Source organism: Erpetoichthys calabaricus, chromosome 5, assembly GCF_900747795.2.
Source record: "Erpetoichthys calabaricus chromosome 5, fErpCal1.3, whole genome shotgun sequence".
NCBI classification, from domain to species: Eukaryota; Metazoa; Chordata; class Cladistia; order Polypteriformes; family Polypteridae; genus Erpetoichthys; species Erpetoichthys calabaricus.
Genome location: NC_041398.2, coordinates 183,563,057 through 183,588,061, shown reverse-complemented (window position 1 = coordinate 183,588,061; position 25,005 = coordinate 183,563,057). Strand labels below are relative to the sequence as shown.

Below are 25,005 nucleotides of genomic sequence, written 5' to 3'. Positions count from 1 at the left end.
GAGTTTCTTTAAAGAGCTATTTTAAAATGAGTTATGCTTCTTATTGCAATTATTGTGATGCTGTTACTTAGTATTAAACTAATGTGTACAAATGTATGTAATTGCAGGACCAGTGTTAGATTTAGACTTTTTTGTATTAGAAGACTGTTTAAGTGTTTTTTGTTTGTACAAACAAACTACTTAGCTTTAACTACATTTGTTTCTGTTTAAATTTTCTAGCAGATGACAGCTTCATTTATTTTAAGACATGAAAAAAATAATTTCTTACACTTCTTGAGGGCATTTACCAAAAAATAATTGGTAGGAGTTTTATAAAGATATCTATGTAAAGTACTATAAAATAATTAAATTCAAGCGTCTTTTGTACATTAAGGCATATTTACCAGTTACAGCTATTATACTAAAATTAATCTGTGGATATCTGTTTATTTTACATAGTCTGTCCAAGTACCAGTACCACACCATCAAAAGTCACCCTGTAACAGAAGCAGGCATATACTCCAAAACAGTATGGGAGAATGACGTAAATGATGAGAAAGGTTAAAACCAGCATAATCAGAATTAGGGGGAAAAGTTGAATTTACATAGCAGGCAATGTAAAATAATTCCCAGTGGGTTAGGCTCAATTCAGTCCGACTGAAAATAAGCTAATACAGGAATAACAGCTGTAAAGTGTCATATATAATATTATTCTCATAATATCTCAGAATTACAGTTGGTGCCTATCCAGGAAGAACTGTGTTGAAGGCAGGAACTGCCCTATACAGAGCCACAATTCATCACTGGGCTCACACACACAACCATACTAGAATGGGGCCAATTTGAAAACAATAGTTAACCTAATCGACACGTCTTTGAGAAGACTAGTTTACCCATGCAGACTTCACATGGGTAACATCGGCATGTTGGATTTTTTGGTATTTTTATTATTTGAACCCAGATCTAAAATGCAAGAGAGACAAAGTGGGTTTCATGCAAAATTTCAATAATATCACAGATAGAAACAGGTAATCCTAATATTCATAAAGCTAACAAAGCTTTCACAAGTAAACGCGTAATATTGTTTAGGATCAATGAGGTCATCATCTGAAAGTCTTGGGTTTGTCACTTGTTGAGAGTAGGGAAGTATGAATTATTATTAAGTACTGGTATTAACAGTGATCGCAGTATTGTTACAGTATATATACAGAGTACAGTAAAATTCTCGCTTGCATTTTCAACCAACATGCAACATGTCCTCACATTCTGGCACCGGGATAAATAAGAATACAATAATCCCTCCTCGATCGCGGGGGTTGCGTTAGGTGAAAATCCGTGAAGTAGAAACCATATGTTTATATGGTTATTTTTATATTGTCATGCTTGGGTCACAGATTTGCACAGAAACACAGGAGGTTATAGAGAGACGGGAACTTTATTCAAACACTGCAAACAAACATTTGTCTCTTTTTTCAAAAGTTTAAACGTGCTCATGACAAGACAGAGATGACAGTTCCGTCTCACAATTAAAAGAATGCAAACATATCTTCCTCTTCAAAGGAGTGCGCGTCAGGAGCAGAGAATGTCAGAGAGAGAGAGAAGAGCAAACAATCAGAAACCAATAGGTGCCATTCGAGCTTTTAAGTATGCGAAGCACCGTGCGGGAAGCATATTGCTTGACAAAGCAGCTGCAAGGAAGCCCAGCAAGGAAGGGAGCAATGTGAAGGTAGTCTTTCAGCATTTTTTAGACAAGCGTCCGTATCCTCTAGGGGTGCTTACAGCCCCCCTGCTCACACCCCCTCCGTCAGGAGCAGAGAGAGAGAGAGAAAAGCAAACAATCAAAAATCAATAGGTGCTGTTTGATCTTTTAAGTATGCAAAGCACTGTGCGGGAAGCATATCGCGCAACAAAGCAACCACAAGTAAGCCCAGCAAGGAAGGAAGCAATGTGAAGGTAATCTTTCAGCGTTTTTTGAGGAGCGGCCGTATCCTCTAGGGGTGCGAACAGCTCCCCTGCTCACAATATATTTGAGGAGTTTTATTTAATACGTAATACGTGCTCTAATTGGGTAATAATAAATAATAATAAATTTTATTTATAGCTTCTCAGCCATCTGCCAATAGCGTCCCTTGTATGAAATCAACTGGGCAAACCAATTGAGGAAACATGTACCAGAAATTAAAAGACCCATTGTCCAGTGAAACCTACGAACCAGCGAAAAATCCGCGATATATATTTAAATATGCTTACATATAAAATCCGCGATAGAGTGAAGCCGCGAAAGTCGAAGCGCGATATAGCGAGGGATTACTGTATGTTGAACTGTATGACTCCATTTTACTTAAGAGAGAATCGCAAATCAACTCACCTGATGTATTTCCTACCTTGCAGGTTTTATATTACTGTTTTAAATTACTGTGCCATGCCTGTTTTTCTCGCAACTTGAATTTTGCAGGAAAAACGACATTTTCATGTATCATTTTACTGACTGATTAGCATAAACAAATCAATTTGCTAAAAACTTCTGTCAAACTCTTTGTTGTTTTTGGTTAAAATAAAAAAAAACCTGACAGAGTTTTGCGGTATACCTGTGCTGAAAAAGTACGGAAAACCCAAAATTTGAAAATGGTTAAGTTACTAGCATGTTGGGTTTTTCAATACAGTAAACATCAGCTTTCCTCTCAATCCCCCACCCCCACAACCCACACTGGACACTCACTATTGTGATTGTGTTGAAATATCCATTTCATACACTTAACTAAATGAAATTACAACCTTTGACACAACTGGAACTTTCACAGGGACAATCCCTCCCCCTAGTCACTTCAAGAAAATATGGAGTTCATAGGGGATCCCACCAGTATTTTGACATGATCTGTTCTTCACAGGGGACCGTGCCTTCAATACATTTGGGATTTCATGGCTATCAGGAGGGAAACAGTACATAGTGTGGCACAATAGCGTGGAGCACCAGGGAGTCGAGCAATTGTGTGGTGCACATAGGGGGCTGAAGGACGACGGGGGTTTTGGAGTCGTCCTTTCGTCACTTAAGAACAGTTTTGGTACCAGTACTGTGGTCTGAAAGCCAGTATTGATAACAATGTCAAAATTTTAGTACCAGTCCAACACTACTGCAGTTGATCCTACCATAATACTACTTATTTTGTGAGCAAGTGAATGAGTTTAGTTAATACTGTATGCAACAAGAAGAAGAGGAAGAGAATACATTTATTATAAATGAAAATGGTAATAACCCAAATGAGAGTTAATGAAAGCATGCTTGTTTCTAATTATCGTCTGTTGTATATGGTGTAAAATGTTCATAAAAATGATAGAGCTGCTCCTGTATTTTACAAAATTCTTTACAAATAGATTTCTCTACTTATAGATTTTTATTGGTGTATGGTAAGTTGAAAGCAGTTTATTACAGGAGTATTTCCATAATCTAATTCAAGGGTTCCCAAACTTTTTTCAGCCTCAGACCCCTTTACCAAAAACTTTTAAAACCGTCGACCCCCTAATTACATGCAATGGTTTTTCATATCCGCACTTGCTTTGATATGTTCGATAAGACAATGAACAGACATGTTTGTGCTACATGTATTTTCATGCATTCTTACGTGTGACTCTTTTAATGACACATTTTACCTTTTCATTCGCAAATTTGGTATGTAATGTGTTTTTTTTAAATGATTTTACTTCTTAATTAGGTACCTATTGGAATCATAGATATTTTGAAGTAACAAACAAATAGCAGTAGTAAGGGGGTCTATTTTTGCTGACGTTGACCCCCAAATTTTTTCATTGAAACTATCGACCCCTAGAAAGTTCAAATCGACCCCAGGGGGTCAATATCAACCACTTTGGGAACCCTTGATCTAATTGATGTTTTTTGTATTCCATTGACCTGTTGTTTATAATAGCATTCTTTTTTTTAGAATCTGCAGAATTTGCAGCCATTAGACGACTGCCTAATAGGACAGACCAAAGAAAACAAGAAGAAGAACAGATACAAGAACATTCTCCCTTGTAAGTTGTTTTAATAAAAGATTTTGTTAACATTTGGATAGATGACAATTCAGTTTTAATGTAATAGTCTTAATTAAGCACTGTTTAAAATGTAATACATTGTGTGAGCATGTAGTACCTGTGTACTAAAATTTGACATCTCTGTTGTATGTAGTTGGAACCAAACCCCAAATACATCTCAGAATATCATAAAGTGCTGATAAACTTTTTTTTTTTTTTTTATTTCACAGTTGATGCTACTAGAGTTCATTTAGGAGAAAATGGAGGCTACATCAATGCCAGTTTTATTAAAATGCCAGTGAAAGATGTAGAGTTTGTATATATTGCGTGCCAGGGACCTCTTCCTAACACATTAGCTGATTTTTGGCAAATGGTTTGGGAACAAAAGTCTAATGTCATTGCAATGATGACTCAAGAAGTGGAAAGTGGAAAAGTTAAATGTCAGCGCTACTGGCCTGACACCTGTAGGACTGCAGCAATGGTGGATGACCGATTACAGATTATGTTGTTAAAGGATCAACATTTGGACAACTTTGTTATTCGGCTTATTGAAGTGAAAAATGTTCAGGTATGTCACTTGTTTCTTGTTTTTTCAGGCTTGATTCATTGAAGTTTCATCCTGATGTTTTTGCCTTTCCTTCGAAATGTACCAAATAATCTAGAGGTATATTTGTTGGTCTGATAAATGTGAACTTTAGTTATATAATTCAGCCTGAAATGTTTGAGTGAAGCCAGGTTATTACTAGTGACTTTTCATATTCAAAATTAATCTTTCTACTTATTATTGGAGCAATCAAAACTACATTTTTTAAATCCAGAACTTCATCAATTGAGTTTAATTACAAGAGACTTATCAAAATATTGTTTTTAGGATAGAAATAATACAAAAAAGAGAGATCAGCACAAAATAGTAATGGGTCGAAAATCTGGTATTTTGTTTAATGTCACTCTTTGTTTCACTCTCAATACAATTCATTTGAGACAGAATTTCTGTATTATATTGAGAAGAGGTAAGCGGCTACCTGAACAACAGAGAGCATTTTACATGTATGCCTGTATCAAATAATCTGCATATCTTTTCTGCTAGAAAAAGAATGCCATTTGAAAATTTTCTTTCTGGCAACATCTTTAAATTTCTAAATCCCTTTGAAGTAAACTGGAGTAACATGATGGGGTTAGCTTTCAACTTTCTTCTCTAGTTGATCCAAGCTTTTACAGTATTTCTGAGTTCATTACTTTTGACATGTAATAATTATCTAGTGTCACTTCCAAGTAATTTCCACACTACTAACACTGATGTTAATTAACACTAGAATTACCAGAGCCTACGAAAAAACTCGTAGATCCGGCAAACCCTACATCGCTTCTTAAATCCGTTCACACCTCTCCGCCAGCGTCTTTTGTCTTCTAAATGTGCTGATAAAGACAAGCTGCCAGCAGCCAGCTATTCCATCCCCCCACCGACTTAGAACGTGCATGAACTTCTCCCAGCTCATGCCTTGATTGATTATCTGGGAGTGACTGAACTGGAGTTTTAGAGTGGAAATAATAGATCGTTATTTGGAATACACGCATTTCATGTGTGTTCCGTTTCTACAGTAATCTGTGTAAATACACTGTTAAAACAGAAACTTTTTCATATTTTAGTAATAAATGTTACAAAATGTAGGCATAAAGTATAGAATGTGTAAAGCCTGAGTTCCAAAGATCAAATAAACACTTTCACAGAAGGTTCAAGGATGATACAACAGTTTCCGTGGTGTAGCGTGCTAAGATTTGCTTCTCAGTTCGCTCGGCTATGCCTCACAGACCTCAGTTCAATTCCCTGCTGGGGATAAGGTTTTACTTTTTTTTTTTTTCTTTTTAACCTCAAACGGACATAAAATTTATAAATTGATATGCACTGTCAGTTAATGGGATCGTTATATTTTCATGTGGGATGCTCCTTTTAAAATATTTTTTTAACAATTGAGACTGCAATTAACATGAACAACTGTCCTTATAACTGTTAATTTTAAGATCCATAACACACAGACAGACAGAGCACTGCATAAATGAGAGACAGACATGCAGAGAAGTCAATAGATATAAAAATAAATAGGGAAGGCACATGTACTGAAAGAAAAAAAAGATCAACATGTGTGTTGTTCCTACTGCACTGAATAAGCTCACGCACTCTAACATAACCCCTACCCCCGATCTGACTCTCTAAGTAACAGCACAAGTACAGACGCAAACTAAGTGTAATCAAGAGTTCCGGTTCAATCCCCACACTCCTATATTTGCAGTTTTCAGTAGTAAGCTGCTCTTTTTGTTAATATTATACAGTACACACATGTACTTGGTTTGCGTCTATTTCTATTAGACTATTTCTATAGACTATTTCTATTTCATTTCTTTAGGATTTGTTTCCAAGGCTCTGCAAGCATGATATGCACAAGCATTATTTTTTGCCAGCACATACAGTTGCAAGTGGGTTTTTTTACAACTGAAAATTACTAAAACCAAATATAGAAACATACTAACAGATGCAAATCTCTGTAATGAATTATTGTTGCAACGTCTGGCATCTGAGCTGTTATTAGTAGTTTGTGCAGAAGCAAGCAGTTTCATGGTCTTGACTAAAACAAAATGTTACAGCTAAATCTGTTATTGGTGTTTGGGCATTGCTCTTAATAGCTTTAAATAAAACATTTTATAACTAAGCCAATTCTTGGAGGAGGTATTTTTAAAGTTAATATTTGACCTTGCCTGAGATCTTTAGTACACCTAGTTTTTATATAGTCCTCTCTTCATCCATCCATCCATCCTCTTCCGCTTATCCAAGGTCGGGTCGCGGCGGCAGCAGCTTGAGCAGAGATGCCCAGACTTCCCTCTCCTCGGCCACTTCTTCTAGCTCTTCCGGGAGAATCCTGAGGCGTACCCAGGCCAGCCGGGAGACATAGTCCCTCCAGTGTGTCCTGGGTCTTCCCCGGGGCCTCCTCCCGGTTGGATGTGCCTGGAACACCTCACCAGGGAGGCGTTCAGGAGGCATCCTGATCAGATGCCCGAGCCAACTCATCTGACTCCTCTCGATGCGGTGGAGCAGCGGCTCTACTCTGAGCCCCTCCCAGATGACTGAGCTTCTCACCCTATCTTTAAGGGAAAGCCCAGACACCCTGCGGAGGAAACTCTTTTCAGCCACTTGTATTCGCAATCTCATTCTTTCAGTCACTACCCATAGCTCATGACCGTAGGTGAGGGTAGGAGCATAGATCGACTGGTAAATTGAGAGCTTCGCCTTGCGGCTCAGCTCCTTTTTCACCACAACAGACCAATGCAGAGCCCGCATTACTGCAGATGCCGCACCGATCCGCCTGTCAATCTCACGCTCCATTCTTCCCTCACTCGTGAACAAGATCCCGAGATACTTGAACTCCTCCACTTGAGGCAGGATCTCGCTACCAACCCTGAGAGGGTACTCCACCCTTTTTCCGGCTGAGGACCATGGTCTCGGATTTGGAGGTGCTGATTCCCATCCCAGCCGCTACACACTCGGCTGAGAACCGATCCAGAGAGAGCTGAAGATCACGGCCTGATGAAGCAAACAGGACAACATCATCTGCAAAAAGCAGTGACCCAATCCTGAGTCCACCAAACCGGACCCCCTCAACGCCCAGGCTGCACCTAGAAATTCTGTCCATAAAAGTTATGAACAGAATCGGTGACAAAGGGCAGCCCTGGCGGAGTCCAACTCTCACTGGAAACGGGTTCGACTTACTGCCGGCAATGCGGACCAAGCTCTGGCACCGATCGTACAGGGACCGAACAGCCCTTATCAGGGGGTCCGGTACCCCCCACAGGATTCCCCCGAGGGACACGGTCGAACGCCTTTTCCAAGTCCACAAAACACATGTAGACTGGTTGGGCAAACTCCCATGCACCCTCCAGGACCCTGCTAAGGGTGTAGAGCTGGTCCACTGTTCCATGACCAGGACGAAAACCACACTGTTCCTCCTGAATCCGAGGTTCCACTATCTGACGGACCCCCGAATAGACTTTTCCAGGGATGCTGAGGAGTGTGATCCCTCTGTAGTTGGAACACACCCTCCGGTCCCCCTTCTTAAAGAGGGGGACCACCACCCCAGTCTGCCAATCCAGAGGCACTGTCCCTGATGTCCATGCGATGTTGCAGAGACGTGTCAACCAAGACAGCCCTACAACATCCAGAGCCTTGAGGAACTTCGGGCGTATCTCATCCACCCCCGGGGCCCTGCCACCAAGGAGTTTTTTGACCACCTCAGTCCCAGAGATGGGGGAGCCCACCTCCGAGTCCCCAGACTCTGCTTCCTCATTGAAAGGCATGTTAGTGGGATTGAGGAGGTCTTCGAAGTACTCCCCCCACCGACCCACAACGTCCCGAGTTGAGGTCAGCAGCGCACCATCACCACCATATACAGTGTTGACACTGCACTGCTTCCCCCTCCTGAGACTCCGGAGGTTGGACCAGAATCTCCACGAAGCCGTCCGAAAGTCGTTCTCCATGGCCACCCCAAACTCCTCCCACGCCCGAGTTTTTGCTTCAGCAACCACCAAAGCCACATTCCACTTGGCCTGCCGGTACCTATCAGCTGCCTCCAGAGTCCCACCGGACAAAAGGGTCCTTTAGGACTCCTTCTTCAGCTTGACGGCATCCCTCACCGCCGGTGTCCACCAACGGGTTCGGAGATTGCCACCACGACAGGCACCGACCACCTTATGGCCACAGCTCTGGTCAGCTGCCTCAACAATAGAGGCACAGAACATGGCCCATTCGGACTCAATGCCCCCCCCCCCCCCTCGGGATGTGGTCGAAGTTCTGCCGGAGGTGGGAGTTGAAGCTACTTCTGACAGGGCTCTCTGCCAGACGTTCCCAGCAGACCCTAACAACATGTTTGGGCCTACCAGGCCTGACCGGCATCCTCCCCCACCATCGAAGCCAACTCACCACCAGGTGGTGATCAGTTGATAGCTCTGCCCCTCTTTTCACCCGAGTGTCCAAGACATGTGGCCACAAGTCCAACGACACGACCAGAACGTCGATCATCGAACTGAGGCCTAGGGTGTCCTGGAGCCAAGTGCACATATGAGCACCCCTATGCTTGAACATGGTGTTCGTTATGGACAATCCGTGACGAGCACAGAAGTCCAATAACAAAATACCACTCGGGTTCAGATCGGGGGGGGCCATTCCTCCCAATCACGCCCTTCCAGGTCTCACTGTCATTGCCCACGTGAGCATTGAAGTCTCCCAGCTGAACGAGGGAGTCCCCAGAAGGTATGCCCTCTAGCACCTCCTCCAGGGACTCCAAAAAGGGTGGGTATTCCAAACTGCTGTTCGGCGCATATGCACAAACAACAGTTAGAATCCGTCCTCCCACCTGAAGGCGGAGGGAGGCTACCCTCTCATCCACTGGGGTAAACCCCAATGTACAGGCTCCAAGTCGGGGGGCAATAAGTATACCCACACCCGCTCGGCGCCTCTCACTGGTGGCAACTCCAGAGTGGTAGAGAGTCCAGCCCCTCTCAAGGAGATTGGTTCCAGTGTCCAAGCTGTGCGTCGAGGTGAGCTCGACTATATCTAGCCGGAACCTCTCGACCTCGCGCACTAGCTCAGGCTCCTTCCCCTTCAGAGAGGTGACATTCCACGTCCCAAGAGCCAGTTTCTGTAGCCGAGGATCGGACCACCAAGGTCCCCGCCTTCGGCCACCACCCAACTCACACTGCACCTGACCTCCTTGGCCCCTCCCATAGGTGGTGAGCCCATGGGAAGGGGGGACCCACATTGCCTCTTCGGGCTGTGCCAGGCCAAGCCCCATGGGTGCAGGCCCAGCCACCAGGCGCTCGCCATTGAGCCCCACCTCCAGGCCTGGATCTAGAGGGGGCCCCGGTGACCCACGTCCGGGCAAGGGAAAACGCCGTCCAAAGTTTTCATTCATCATAGAAGGTTTGTTTAACTGCTCTTTGTCTCATCCCTCATCTAGGACCAGTTTGTCTTGGGTGGCCCTACCAGGGGCATAAAGCCCCGGACAACAGAGCTCCTAGGATCATTGGGACATGCAAACCCCTCCACCATGATAAGGTGGCGGTTAAAGGAGGGGATAGTCCTCTCTATGAATACTTATTGACAATTTGACCCACAATGAAAGTTTGTTTACCCTGGTATAGGAGAAACAATTCAGTAAAATCCATAAGTGATGTGGATCGCTGATCATGTTCCACAATATGTTTCATGTTGCCTAAACCACAAACACATTATTTTATACTAATACTTCTCTTTTAATATTATTATTTATTAGAATTTTATAATGATAATATTATTACTTTTATAAGCATTTTATACTGCAAAGTATATCTGCCATAGTTAATGCTAATATCCCGTAATCCCAAAACACTCTCATAAGGACCTATCACTAATAAATTAATGCAATTGGTTTAATTAACATTTTTAATTTAACATCTTTTTTTTGTAATGTTATCTGTTCGCAATTTTAATGTTGATTTTAATAGTGGCATCATCTCTCCTTCATTAGTGGCAAGTAACTTGTGTGTCATCTTATATTTTAATTTGTCATTTGAAACTCACAGTATGTTGTAGTTCTTTCAGTTGAGGATCATCTTGCAAACTAGACTTTCTGCCAGTGATAAATACTTATTTGTGCTTTTGTCACCTCTCATCTTCATTATTCTAATGTTCTGCTCTTTGGTGCTTCAAGCAAAGTACTAACCAGTTTATACCATGTACAGAATATCGTAACACACCCTAAACTATGGGAGCATAAAACTACTTCATGCACATCTTTGTGCTGGTTGCCTGTTAAATTTTCTTTTCTTCTCGTAAACCTTTTCAATCATCTTTAGTCAACATATATATTTCTTCACGATAATGGTTCTATCTGTATTTCTGGTAAGTTACATTATTAGTATTATTATTATATTATTGTGAATTTCCATTGGGATTAATAAAGTATCTATCTATCTATCTATCTATCTATCTATCTATCTATCTATCTATCTATCTATCTATTAGGCATTCTGTTTCAGTTCATGGTCATCTAATGATGAAGAATATGTTGTGCCCTACACTAAACACATGGTGACCAAAAATTTAGTACTGTAGCTGCCCAAGTTTTAATGATTGTATTTTACTGTAATTTTGATCATTTTGACTTATTTGTTTTATTTTTCTATACTTTTGTTTATTTTTATTTATTACCTTATTTATGTATGGTACACTTGCATGTGTATATATTATATTATTATATATGTCAAGACTGCATAACTGTGACCCATAAAAATTAATACATTTATTCATAGGATATAGTAATTATGAAAACGTTACTCAGCTTTAGTTAAGATTAATATCATATGATGTGTTAGTAGTAGAGATTTTGAAGTTACATTTAAAAGTGAAAGTAATAGTGAATAATAACCTTTAATGTCTTCTAAAAGAAGAAAATCTCAAGTGTATAATTCTTCATTTCAGACAGGTGAAACTCAACATGTAACCCATCTGAACTTCACTGGTTGGCCAGACCACGGTACTCCCACACAACCAGAACAGTTACTCACTTTCATTTCTTACATGAGACATATTCACAAATCGGGGCCAATTATTACTCACTGCAGTGCTGGGATTGGTCGATCCGGAACCCTCATTTGCATAGATGTGGTCCTAGCATTAATCAGCAAAGATGGTGATGTAAGTATTTAGCTAACTTTAATGTTTATAGAATTTATTAGTGGTCAAATATTTTAATAAAGATTGTTTTTTATATGTCTACACCTTTGTATAATACCGTTGCCGACTGCATAAGATAACAAAAAAAAGGTCAGTCTTCCATGTTCCTGGCCTTTTTAACATGATAAGCCATATAAAATAAAACGTAACAAGTGGAGTTATTAAGAAGGCTGTTTTTCGTCCACTCAGGTTCTTATTCAGATGTTATTTACAAGCAAATGGCAATTTAAATAAAATTTTCAAGGAATACTCTGTCCAAATTTTTTTAATGTTATACTTGCTCTATATGTTTTTTAGTGATAACCAAGAAAAATTTTTCATCTCATGTTTTAATGGATAATAGAATTAAGTAAAAATAATGATAGAAGAGGTGTCTACGGTGACCAATGCAGTGGAATGGCAAACAATATCAAAAATATCTATTGGGGAACAAAAAGTGTCACATTACTTGTGTTGATAATGTACATGTCAGTTATCCAGTCATATGCTCACAATGTGCAGAACACAATAGATTTTTTTACTGAAGTATTGTTAAATAAATACTTCTTGAAAAATCAGTGCAGGGTATAAACAGAAAAACCATTCATGGGGGGTTGAGTTTTTCACTTTGAAGACTAATGAGGGGAAGGGGAGCATGTTCAAAAGTATCCGAGCATATGTCTGGATACCTGACGTGTGGATTATGCAACACGAGTAACGCAAGACTTTTGTTTGCCATCTTACTGCATTAGTCACCACTGAAGCATATTCTGTCATAAACATCTTTATCTCTATTCTCCATAAAGACATGAGGTTAAAAGATTTTCTCGGCTGTCACTACAAAACACATGGGGTAATTAACACATAAAAGAATTATAATTTGTGGGTTGGGTAATGCTTTAGTACAACAGTTTTAGCTTAATAAATAACTTCCACGTAATTCAGTATTCTATGTTGCAGGTACAGAATAAGCATATAATTACAGAAGAAATTTAGCTATTTTTTTAAATACTGAAAAGTATGTTAAAGCAGTTGAAAACCCTATAATTATGTTAATGTATAATTATAGATCCTGTAATCTCTGAAGTATCAGCTTCCTGATCAGATTTAATGTCTAAGACTGTGACCAACATCTGGCCATTATTTGTTATGTAGTATTTATTGGGTAGCAACAATATAAAAGCCGCCTTACTTATAATAAGTAATATGCGGTATGTATGTAAATTCCCATAGAAATAAAAGATGTTAAATACTTAATAAAGAAAACAACAAAACTAAAATTATGATTGTGTCAAGACATTATGGACAGGAAGAAATTCAAACTTTTAAAATAAAACTGATATCTGGAATTTTTAATAGAAATGAATTTATATGTCCACTTTGGAAAAAACGACACATTAAACTAACCCAAACACAAAAAAAAAGTTCAGATCACTAAATTAAATATTTGTAGTGTAAAATGTATCCGTGATTGTTGCATTGCTCTGCAACTCTGACATTTTTTGAAGAGTTACGCTTTATGTTTATGCTATGTTTATTGTAATATGTGGTAACATGATAATTATAGAAGAAGTGAGCTAAACAGCTAAACAAAACTGATGAATTTAAAGTAAATCATCTAGTACTGGCATTCTTGTCTTTAATGTTTTCTTAATATATTTTCACATACATTATGTGAAGTACAACTGTGACTACATTAGTCTGTTTGTGACTTTGATTATGGTGGCATGGTGAATAGTTATGCTTTTCACAGATCCAGCATACTTGGTCGTAGTCCTGCACTATAGGTGCACATGTTAAATTTGTAAACTCACCCCATATTGCTTTGGATGTGCCCATCGGATGGGTTCATAAGTTATTTTTTGCCTTGTTCCTCATGCTACAGGGGCAGGCTCCAGCTTCCAGTAACCCTGAGTTGAATTAAGTACCTCTGAAGATGAGTTATGTTATTGTTATGTTATTATTGTGATTTTTTTACATATATGCTGTGATTACAAGTTTGGCTTGTAATTTCTTTTTATTCTCTTAAGTTTGACATTTCTGATGTAGTACGCACCATGAGACTTCAGCGACATGGAATGATTCAAACAGAGGTAAGTGAAAAAATATAAAGAAGGGCTTTTAGCTGCATGATATTTGAGTTAACTGGATTTATTTTCAGAGGTTCTTTGGAGACTTAATTAGACAGTGCTTAGACACTAATATTGGTGCGCACCAAGAACTCTGATTAAGGACATCTTCACATGCAAACCTGCAGATGTGATAATAAATCTGTGAATTTTATCAGCAAGCCATGTTCTACTGACTTAAGTAATAAAAAGGTAATTAGGTCAAGTCATAGACTTTGATTATCCCAGGGGGAAGTTTGCTTACAGCAGGAGAGCACAAAACATAAGGCATTGTTACAAAAATACAAGAAAAATAAAGTAACATATGACAGCCATTGTTAAAATCAGTACACACACTTGTAAGACTTCTACAAACAAGAATAAGAATAAAGAACATTACACAATAATTCTGCAGGATCCCTACAACTAATGCTTATTGCTCTGGGGAAAAATAATTTTTTAATTTGTTCATCTTTACCTTTGAAAACCTAAATCGGCAGTCTGATAGCAGCAAAACAAACGCTGGTAACAGATGAGGGCTGTTGTTTGTTAAAATAGAGTTAGCCTTCTTTTCGTCTTGTTTTTGAAGGAGCACAGTAAAAGAGCTAATGCAAAACCAATAATTTAACTGATAATTTTGACACTTTTATTCAGACATTTTTTGCTGTTTATATTAAGATTCCAAAACCAACATATAATAGCAAATGTAACAACAGATTCAATAAAGGGCTTATAAATAGAATAATAGTGATGTCTATCATACAATAACTGAGTTTTAGAAACAACTGTTTTTGTCCCATCTTACAATACATATTTGTTCCATATTATAACCAAATGTCAGTCTGTTATCCATGAATTTCCTAAAATATTTATATTGATCGACTGAATACAGAGATTGCCCTTTCATTTCTGTAAGGGACTTTTAAAGTCTACGGTCATGTCCTTGGTCTTAGATAATTAGCTGTGAAAAGACACAATCACATAATTAAACAAACTTATCAACAGCAGGTTCATGACTGCTTTCCAAAATATAATGAGCTATTATATTATATATTAGAGCTTTGCAAGAATTGTCACTGAATAATAAACATCTGCCAATACAGTTGATTATGGACGCTTTTCTAAGGATGTAACAGTATGACCACTCTAGGCTTTGTTTGTATGTATGTTTATTTCTTTCTTACTGACACAGCCATACAGTAAGGTATTCTTTAAGTTTTCCATTTATTTTTTGTGTTACTGCCAAACTCTTATGAATATTATAACACTGTTCTCTGCTACATGATTTTTGTGTCAGTTTTTTGTGCTTTTGTATGACTCCAGCTTGTTCTGAGTACATCTTTTTACGTAATGATTATTTTAGATATAGAAGGTGTAGTTATTATAGTTATAGAATGTAACTTTACTGTTAACCAAGTTAAAATACTTGTGATCATCTTAGTTGGGTAGTTGATAAAACTTTGTACAGTTTTTCATTCTTGTACACCTACTATATCAATTATGTGTTACAATGTATGCAATTTGGAATCACTGTGTGCAGACACTTCTCTTTAGGGAGATGTGGTTAAGTGTGCCTTTATAGACAATTGCAGAGTCGTTAAAGGCTTATTTTTAGCATTCTGTGCCAAAGTCTGCAAGTAGCAAGATGAACAGACATATCGAAAACTTAGAGCTAAGAGAGAGACAAAGGGCCTGTGCTATAAAATTAGTTAAAAGCTGTTTTTGAAACCTTAACAAACAAGAAAACTAAAATTAAGCCAAAAATGTGTGTTTACTTAGTAATCATAACTGTTTTCTGTGGTCCTCCAGGAGTTGAGTTTGACACCCCTGCTGTGCAATTTCTATGCTACTTGAATGTATGTTTAGGAATGTGCATTACGTGGTCAGTCAGAATTGTATTGCAGCCCCATAGTATGATTTGTCTTGGATCTAATGTATCGCTTTATACAGTTGTGTAATATTTATGTTGGCTTTGGAATGATTTCATAAAAAAAAACACAATGGCCATTACATGCTTTCAATTTAGTAATAAACTTCCAGAACTTTAATAATGTTATAGCCATCAGTGTTAATATCTTAATTCGCAAGAACCCCTAGAATGACTATATTACCCAGAAATTGACCTTTTGGGGGTCCAAAACCTTACCGCCATGCCCAGATTCAACTTTAGACATTTAGACTTTAACCTCCCCTAGACCACTAACACACCCGACAGGTTCATTCAGGGATCCATGTATGTGAAGTAATGCCTTACATCAGTATGTAGTGTATAGTGTCCTATACATTATTATTAGCATACCCTAAAATAAGCCAGTATTACTAATATTTAAAAAAGTCTCACACTCTTTTTTTTTTTTTTCTTCTATAAAAAAAGTCTATAAAAATTCTTTAATGTTGGCCCACCATTTCTTGCCACTTGCAGTTTTTCCCTCCAGGGCAGTTGCAAAGTTGTTTTTGGATTTGTAAAATGAAGAAGCTGGATTCAATACTAATTCAAGTCTTTCTTTAATAATGACCTAAAGACTAAACATTTTTCAGACTTTAACTCAGAACTGTTATCTATTCAATCAATATTGAAATTGAGCTCACTTCTAGGTCAGGAAAGAGTGATTTTCTGTATTTTCAAATGGGTCCCAGTAAACCCGACAAAATCTTTAACCATAAAGGAGAAATAACAATTTACACTTCTCAAAGATCGTATTACTATTATTGAGGCAACAGCAGCAGTGTCTTTAAAAATCAGTTTGCCATTTTCTAATAATTGAGAATAAAAACACCATAATTCCATGCCAAATCAAGAGAGTAACAAAACTAGATCTATGTGGCAAAGGACATGTAAAATAGAGTTATAAACTATCAGCTCATCTATTAGCAATGTGGATTAAGATGGAACTCTGCAAAAAATGGAATTCCAGGACAGCAAGAGTCCTTTATAAAATTTCAGTAACAGAGAAAGTTCTTATTTTCTCACGTCCATTAATAATGGTATATCAAAACCAAACTTTCCTATCTGATGAAAAACTGAAACGGCCAATTTCTTCTAAATTCTGTGCACATTAACTTGTGCCACAACATATTTGATATCTAGATATTGATCATTCATGATTAGTCCGCTGAGGCTTAATCTATTAATCTCTCTATTAATCATTTGCTAAGACTTAATTTGATCTAATTTAACATGCCCTTCCAGTTGTATTTCCTATGTCTTCACCACCCAGAATACCCCCGATACCAAAAAACATTTTCATTCTAAATCAAGCCAAATAGTAAAATAGGTGGCAGTCAATGTACCCAATCTCCTAACAGATAAGCATTTCCCTTTTCCCAGTTAATTTTAACCAAAGACGATTTCTCAAATAATGCTATCTTTCTATTTCTCTGTCTTGAGAAATGTAGCACCAGTTATCTGGATAGATTAGAAGGACTTATTCTATTTATTAGTATTTAACACATATACAGAACACCAGCTGTATCACTTAGCCAAAAGGTACAAACCAGCATCATATGAAAGCTTTTACAAAACTATTAAGAGTTGCAACATCTGAGTGACATGGATCCCCCAGGTTTGAAGTTATTTCTTAAATGTAGTTGGTAGAAAAAAATAATAAGGCTAGCGTCCAAATATGTAATTTCAAGTCAAAGAGTATATCAGAATATATCATTGCCTTGAGGATGCCAGATTACACAGCCACAAATTACTGGGGATGATGGGTTAAACAACTTCCTCATGACTTCTCAGCACAATTTAAATTTTCTTATTGGGGTCATAAACGTATCAAAAGGTCAACACGTTTTGCCTGTCAATCAACAAGGTGGACATTGGAAACAGAATTAGGTTGGCACACAATGTGAAACTAAACATGCAACATGGAGAAACTTGTAAAACCTGAATACATTACATTTGATTGTAATGGACAACAGGGTTGTGTATATTTACGGGTCGACTCTTACACACCAAGAATCCTGCTTCCTATGATTTTTGCTTTTCAGAGTGCTATGACTGTGTCGGGGATGCCACACTACACATTTGATGGTCATGGAGACATGCCATGATTGTTCACAATTTGGTAAGATTATGTAAATGAAGGCTACAACTGAAAATTGCTGGAAAAGTCTTGTAGTGTGACTGTGTTCACAGCAAAAGATAAAACACTTTTGCATTTCTGTATTCATTACTGCTGAATACTTTATTGTCCCAGAAAAAGGGTCTTGTGGTAGACAGTTATGCTAACATCCACTGCAAAAGAGGTACTTACCTGGACTAGTCTATCACTGGCTGTACTCACGTACACACTTAACTTACTCACAATCAACTAGGCGGTCAATGTAACCTCCATAGATCTGTGCAATCTAGGAGGGAAATGGAGTGCTCCATAAAATTTCACATAGAGACCGGGACAAGGTACAAAATTCCCTGAGAGTGTAACTGGCCCTGAATTAAAACACAGGACCTTGTAGTCCTGAAACATCAACACTTATCCACTCAATAATATATAAAAGCAATAAAACAACACCAACAAACATCCATCCATCCATTATCCAACCTGCTATATCCCAACTACAGGGTCACAGGGGTCTGCTGGAGCCAATCCCAACTAACACAGTGCGCAAGGCAGTAAACAATCCCCGGGCAGGGCGCCAGCCCACTGCAGGGCACACACACACACACACACACACTAGGGACAATTTAGGATCACCAATGCACCCAACTTGCATGTCTTTGGACTGTGGGAGGAAACCAGAGCACCCGGAGGAAACCCACACAGACCCAGGACCCAGGAAGAGAACCCAAGTCTTCTAACTGCGAGGCAGCAGTGCTACAACAGCGCCACCGTGCCACCCACCAACAGACATGAATGGCAAAAACAACTTATTGTTTGATTACATTGAATAACAGTACTTAATGTTACAAATTGTTTTACTTTAAAATTATTGTCTAATAAGATGAAAAAAAATCTTTCAGTTGCTTTGCAAGCTTCCCAAGTGCCCAGTCAGCCTTAGACAGAACTTGACTTTCAGCCACGTTTTCCTGTGTCTATTCCTTGCACACAATCCAAGGCAATGTGACGTAGAACAAGGTCCAAAATAGCTGAAGAACTTAGGACTTTGCCACTGCTTGTGTAACTTTGGTCGGAAACTAAAATGTTTGTAAAGACTAACAGTGCTATGAAATGGTTAACGAATGCATCAACATTCATACAGAGGACAAACGGAACAAATTATTGCACATCACATATACAATACAATACAATTTATTTTTGTAAAGCCCAAAATCACACAAGAAGTGCCTCAATGGGCTTTAATATATCCATATCATATAATATACATATCACCTCACATAACTTAGCAAGCATTTGTCTGCATGCATTATTTTTACTGTTTTTTTTTTTTTTTTCTTTCTTGTATTTAACGGTTCAAGATGCAACAGTTAGGTTGTCAACTGTTTTGATCCTTTCTTTGCACCTCCTTCAGGATATTTTTTCTTTTAGCATGGTTTTAGTACATGTGCTTTTTTATTACTATTTTTTTGTTTCTGTCATCCATGCTTTTTTTCCTTCTTTTCCCAATTATTTGATATTTCGTTTGTGATTAGTTTATTAGTTCTAGTTAGATTAGGCTCTCCTGTATCTTCATAAAGCTCAAAAGACAAAGTAAGTCTTTATAGGCTGCATCAAAGAGAGTCAAGTAGTTTTCCCTCCTGATAGGCTTACCATTAAGGTTTGCTTGGGTTCACCACATTCTGTTTCCTAAACTCTATCACATAAACCATAACAGATCAACTGGTCATTTTTCCATTTCTCTTGCTTGTGCACAGTATTTGTTTAAAGCAGTTTCAGAAATTGGACAAATAAAGGCAATTACTGGGCATCAGGGTAACACAGTGCTTAACACTGTTCCCTCACAGACCAGCATCCTAGGTTTCTATTTCACACACAGTTATTATCTAGGTGGAGTTTACACATTCTTTCCATGTCTCTGTATTTTTTCCAGCTCTGTGTTTTCTTCCATGTTCCCTTGGATGTGCAGGTAAGTCTTACACTTCGCTTTGGCATCTGATGGGGATGTAACCCTTCATTCCCCTTTAAATTGAGTTAATCTTAATCTTTATCTTCATTTCAATTTCCTGCACAAGGTATCAATAGATGACAACACGGCTTTAAGAGAGGGGTTTGATGGACCTCAACAAAGTGCTAATTCACATTGTTTAGTAAACAGAAAGCCGAGTGCATGAGTCGTGGTCAAATTACTGGAGATGAGAGACTAGTAAATCCCAGTAGCACACTGTAATGTAAAGAAGATGGCAGAATGTAAAAAGTCTTTTGGGAATATGAAACCCCTTCTGACTGAGGGCTTGACTTTACTAAACTTTCCTAAAAGGACCAAAAATGCAAATCAAACAAAATACATTAGGCATGTATGCCATCCTTCACATTTCTCAAGTACACCAGCCTCCTACTAAGTATTTATTTATTTTCATAAGTCTGTTACTCAAGTACAAGTCTCTAAATTTGTAGTCTCATATATGCATGTCACCATTTCCTGCCCATGAGATCTTGCAATCTCAAAGTCTTATTGTAATACCATTCATTCTTGTTAGAACCAGACACATGTTTGAATCATAATCAACTGTTAATTTCACCTCTTGCCTGAATTAACACCTTTTTCTGTTTGTATTTAAATTATCTATGTTTTGTACTGAGCCTGGTCAAGCTTTCCAACAGTTCTTGGAGTTATTTGCATTCAGTGTGGTCTAACTTACAGATTCTGTATGTTTTCCTGTCATTTATCTCACTGTTTGAATTATAAAATTAGCATCAATTTTATAGAACAGTATGTAGTAAAAGGATATTTGTCTGTTTCATTCACCACTAGCTATTATTTTTTGATGTTATATTATAAGTGGGTTTAGAAAACGGTTGGATGGATGGGTGGATATTATACATAACCAGTGGAAAAAAGTGGAAAAAGATTTGGACAATGGCAGTATTGACCTGCTCAATGTTGGTTAAAGTGCAAATGAGGTTATTATAGTTAACAAAAACTAGAATCAAAACTGAAACTATTATTAAAAAAACATTTTCTTAAACTGAAATAAAATAATTAACAAAACCGAAATGAAAAACTAAAATTAAACGAAACTATTCAAGTAGCTGGAAAGACTAAATAAAATAAAATAATAATCTACTAAAATAATTTTAGTTTTAGTTTTTGAATTAATATTCTTGCTGTTAGTTTTTTAACCCTTATAACTTTTAACTCTAAAACTGAACGTCATCCACCACGAGCCGCCCGCATATATTCATCCAGTGATCGGCGGCTGGTGACAGAGCAAGCTGAATACGCACGTAAAGCCTGTGGAATAGAAAGCGATTTACGTGCCGCCTTTCTTTGCACTTGTTGTATATCAGAATGTAATTCAAACGGCAGAAATTGGAATGTACTGGTCAAAAAATACTTTACTGTATTGATAGAAAAATCAAGAGTAACGTTTCAGTATATTTCTCAGGTGCCTGCTTTTTTTGACAACAATTCACCTGCCATTTCACACACGAAGTATAGAGAAAGTATAGTAATCATAAAAAAAAATTCGACCTCAAGATTTTGATGAATCTTGATGTTTTAGACATCCCGAGTCCGTATGTGTAAGTGTAAACACGATAACTCAAAAACGCAGGTAGATAGATGGATGAAATTTGGCATGTGGTTGTTACACCAGAATTGTAGATCTGTATTAACTTTTGGGCCAAATCCATCATCCGGAAGTGGTACTTTACCAGAAAACATACTTGATTTTTTTTATTCATGCAGCTGCAGAGTCCGATTTATTCAACTTTAATAATATATTGAACAATTATTATGAAAGTGATTTGATTTGATTTGTTGTTGATGGTTCTTTAATTTACATAATTTAATCATAGTCTTGAGGTTTACTCCTCAAATATCAATCCCCATATCTGAGTACACAAGAAAGTCTAGGGGAGACCACTCCCGATTTTTGAAAATAAAACGGCACTGATCATACAAGATCAGCATATTGTTGCTGACCAATCACTTTTGCTTTAAAAACGTTGTTTAACAAAAAAGCGATACAAACCTTGTAAAATTCCTGAGTTGGCAATGTGTCCACTGAACTACAGGTAGGTAGGCGAAGAGAGTCTACCAAATGGTGAAAAACTAAACATGCTGATGTGTTGTATTTATGCTATATTTATTAATTTATCTTTTTTAGTTAATGTTCACAGCTCAAAATACAGGTAAAATTCCATTACAACGAACTGCCAGGGACCTAAAAATTTCGTTGTAATGAGTTTCTTTATTTGTTGCTATAGTGCTTTCCTTAACTTACGTCCAGGCGTTTGCAATCATTTCAATAGGTTCTTTTGTGGTAATTTTAATATTCTCCTGTCTACGAAAATTTTTCTCAGCATTTCCTTGCAATAATACACTTTCAGGGTGCAAATGATGCCCAAACCCAATGGCTGAAGCACTGCTGTGCAATTGTGTGGGAGGAATTCAACATAGTGTTCATGGTTCCAACACAGCAGGGAGTAACTGCAATTACAGAATCCAGTCATACGCAAAACAAATAAATACTCAGCACATGATAGCAGAGACATTGATAGTTATCAGAGACTTAGTGTAAATGACGGATGGGGCAGCCAGTGATGACAAAAGGGGTCAACATTTAAAAACATATAAATATTTGCTTTCTTACCGTTACACATTATACAAATATTAGTGACACATGGACCACTGGTCCTTAAATAAAGTGCTACAAAAGACTAGATATAAACAAATGTAAAGTCTCCGCCAATAGTTTCTAAATGTAAGAACTTGCAGTTGACTATGAATTATGAACACATATGCATTGTGTCCTGGGGGCTTATCAATCGATGGGCTTACAGGGACCATGCTTTAATTATAATAAACTTTTCTGCCCACCAGAAGTGTGGCTACCAGGTAGATTGCTGGTAAACTGGAGTTGGAGTCAATAAAAATGTACAGACTCCGACTCCATCTGAAAATTATAATATGATGTGTTAAAATTTACAATTTCACATGTACAGATTCAATTAAACTATTTTTTCTTCTAGACTTTTGATCAAAATAGAGCTTCTTTTTAGTTTTGTTAGTCTTTTGTTTAACATTACTCTGTGGCTTACAAAAACACTTTGTGAGCAACATTGCTACAGCCTTTAAACCTGAACATTAACAGGTTTGAGTGCTGAAAAGTAGCCTGAAGATTTATGCTGGCAGTGATAAAGTGCCTTGTGTCTGGTATATCGTGTATTTTCAATCAATATAGGAAATACATTAGTCTAATTACAAATAGAGGAGTCAAAGTCAGTGGTACCAGAAATTGAGGTGTCGGAGTTGGTGTCAAAGGTTTTCTCTACCGACTCTACAGCCCTGCCACCAGGTTCGCATTGCTTAAAATTTTTTGATTTTCTTGAACTTATCAGATCATAAGCTTTCAATTAAGATTAAGGTTCTATCCCCATTAGTTTGTGAGTAATTGGTGACAGACCAACAAACATTAGCCTTTTATATACATATAGGAACCTGGGAAACATGGGGCACTTCGACTAATGCCATATAAGCCCTGCTTTGCATTGAGTTCAAGAGCAGAATGCCCTATTATTAGTATTTGATAGCAAATTATTTCTTCAGTTCTACAGTGTGAGGAAGCTTTTCATTTTATTTCAATCAGTAACAATAAGAACAACAGCTAGTAAACTGAATTACTCATTGTGTAGATTATTGTTAAAAAGTACACTAGTCAAGTTAATAAATGTCTCGGCACAGTCATGGAAAGAATTTTGTTAGTTAAACTAGAGCTGAGTTACTTCAGTTAAGCTAAAGCAATATTTTTAGTTATTTTAACATATATTGGATATTAGTATTATGCTAAAAAAAGTAAAATGAATAAGTAAATAAATAAAAATCCATTTTAATATTGTGGTTTTGTCTTCCTGCAGGAGCAATATGTATTCTGCTATCAAGTTATTTTATATGTGTTGAGGTGCCTTCAGGCAGAAGAGAAGATCTCCGGCTAAGTGCTGACAATGTGGACTTTGGTTCAGACCTCCAGGGGAAAACATTGCCATGAAATGAATGTGCATTCAATTACTGAAAGGATTATCATTACAGAGGCTTACTTGCAGGTTTTTAAAGTCCTTAAAGTAACTTTGAACAGTCATGTTTTTTAAGGAAAATACAAGGATTTTTTATGGAGGGTGACTGGAAAAATAAAAAAATAAAGGAAAAAATATATAGGTTGAAGAAAATCTGAGTCTCACTATGGAGGAAATGAAAGCCGAATGTCTGTTTCAAAATTCAGTGTTGTATTCTTGCAATGAGGTAACAATTGCCTGGACTGATTACAAAACAGTATTTTCTTCTAGTAACCAATGAAAAAAAAGTTTGTCCTTTTTTATTTTTTGTGTACATATTTATTGAAATGTATGTGGATATGTTTAAACTTGTTATTATTGGACAATATTGCATTGTAAATAAATAAATAAATAAATAAATACACTATCAGATTAGTTCAGTAGTGAATATGTTGGCATTGTCATTAATTACTATAAAGAAACCATAGAAGGAAATGAAACCTGCAAGTCTATCATATTTTGTGCAGATTATTTATTTTTCATCAATGTTTGATTAAGACGATATATTCAGACGTATTCCATCAAGCTTTTAATCTTCATATGCTAAGGTAGGAAATCTAAAATTAAAACACTTTCAAAGCTATAGGCTAATTGAAATCCTCTTCACTAGGCACATACATGTTGTAGTAGCCATTTGTTTCCCTGTTTCCTCCAATCACATAAATGAAATTTGCTTGAAGTTCTTTTTATTTCTGTCCTTTTGTGAGGTTCATTTTACTTAATGTTTACATCCGTACAGAAGTCCTCAGGAAAAAGTACATGCGGATGGTCATCAGGTGATCTCACCTTTCTCCCAGTCTTCTTACTGTGTCATCCACCTAGTTTTTTCTGTCCATCGATTAATTTTAGGAAAGCCTTTGCTGGGTCATGTGAAAGCAGGAATCCTGTCCCGTAGGGAACAAGACAGGAACAACCCTTGGACAGGATGACAGTCCATTGTGTTTCGAATAACCCCACACACAAGTCCACCTAACCC

General features: G+C 37.6%; 1 protein-coding gene across 2 annotated transcripts in view; it reads left to right on the top strand.

Moving 5' to 3' along the window:
- Positions 1–24,362, top strand: part of ptpn13 (protein tyrosine phosphatase non-receptor type 13) — a 352,808-nt gene extending 328,446 nt beyond the window's left edge. For both annotated transcript variants that reach the window (XM_028802295.2, XM_028802293.2), the window contains 5 exons: positions 3,918–4,008; positions 4,239–4,576; positions 11,513–11,728; positions 13,777–13,839; positions 23,835–24,362. In XM_028802295.2, the coding sequence (XP_028658128.1) occupies positions 3,918–4,008; positions 4,239–4,576; positions 11,513–11,728; positions 13,777–13,839; positions 23,835–23,912 (786 nt within the window). In that variant the 3' untranslated portion in view covers positions 23,913–24,362. The remainder of the gene's footprint in view (positions 1–3,917; positions 4,009–4,238; positions 4,577–11,512; positions 11,729–13,776; positions 13,840–23,834) is intronic.
- The last annotated feature ends 643 nt before the right edge of the window (positions 24,363–25,005 follow it).